General features: G+C 36.4%; 1 protein-coding gene across 1 annotated transcript in view; it reads right to left on the reverse strand.

The window, feature by feature from the left end:
• Positions 1–554: 554 nt before the first annotated feature.
• INO80C (INO80 complex subunit C) overlaps positions 555–1,269 on the reverse strand; it is a 19,707-nt gene continuing 18,992 nt past the window's right edge. The window contains exon 4 of the mRNA XM_018571031.1: positions 555–719. Coding sequence (XP_018426533.1) covers positions 588–719 — 132 coding nt within the window. The 3' untranslated portion in view covers positions 555–587. The remainder of the gene's footprint in view (positions 720–1,269) is intronic.

Genomic DNA, 1,269 nt, shown 5'->3' on the forward strand with positions numbered 1-1,269 from the left:
TGATCTACCTGCTACACAGGTCCAGAAATACTTCTGGGTGTAGCGACCATTCCCTTGGCTGGTCTGCCTGCCAACTGTCCACATTTGAAAAAGGAGTGTCTGACAAAGCTTGAACACAAGTTCAGGTCAGGTTACATTCCTTTTTTCCTCCCGTGCCACAGTTGGACTTCTGGTTCCTCCATGATGACTGATGTACGCCAGTGTTCTGTTGTCTGACTGGATCCTGATTGGATGACCCTCCAGTTGGTTTGGCCAGCATTGCAAGGACAACCAAATCACTCAGAGCTTCAGAGTGTTGATCAGGAGATGAGATTCCAAGTCCCAAGTCTCCTGCACGTTTATGTTATGGATAGAATATGTATTGTTAGTTTTTTTCCAGACACTGCAAGACTATTAGTGTCATGCTAATAGTTAGAAGGAACTATTCTAAGAACTTAAAAAGAAACATAATTAAAAAAAGAAAATCATTTTTATTTTATATTGTGCACATGTATATATACGTAAACATTTTACAGCATAAATGCTATATAATGCAGAATATTTTATAATAATAATGAATGTCACCAGATTTAGGCTTTTCTAAATAGTCACGATACTATACTGGTTGCTTTCCTTAGTGCCAAATATCCAGTGACGACATCAGTGGGAAGCATCCTGATGTAATTGAATTCTTCAATTGTGCTGAATCGAAGCTTACTTTGAGGGTCAGTATAATTGGCCTAAAAAAAACACAAAGTAGCATAAAAATAAAATCTTATTCAGTTTTATTTATAGGTAATTTTAGCAATCTATAAGTAACATACTTCAACAAACCAGCCTGAAATATAGGTAAACAAAAACCCTGCATTGCAAAAATTTCCATTGTCTCTCATTAGTGTAATATTGAAGCCTTTTTCATTTTTTTGAAGTTAGCAATGCTGCCAAAATCCAAAATCCCTGATTTGGTGGAAGAGGTCATTATTGAAGCAGAGCTTAAGAACCCATTTCTTACCTATATAAGCAAGAAATAAGCAACTGCAGACGCAAGATAAGCCAGGGCCCAATCGAACTAACACGCTTTTTAAATTTTTATACATAGATCAGAAAATCACAAACTGTTCATTGTATTAGGAAGGGTGATGACTGTATCAAACAGAAATCTTAATTAGGTACTAATCTTTCAAAATGACTGAATGTTTGTTAAAAATTCACAGGAAGCAACATTTCAGGGACACTGGTCCCCTTCTTTGGGGCTAATAACACAATTATGAATAGTTAAACCAAGGGGGG

Source organism: Nanorana parkeri, unplaced genomic scaffold, assembly GCF_000935625.1.
Source record: "Nanorana parkeri isolate BGI_ZX_2015 unplaced genomic scaffold, ASM93562v1 scaffold1655, whole genome shotgun sequence".
NCBI classification, from domain to species: Eukaryota; Metazoa; Chordata; class Amphibia; order Anura; family Dicroglossidae; genus Nanorana; species Nanorana parkeri.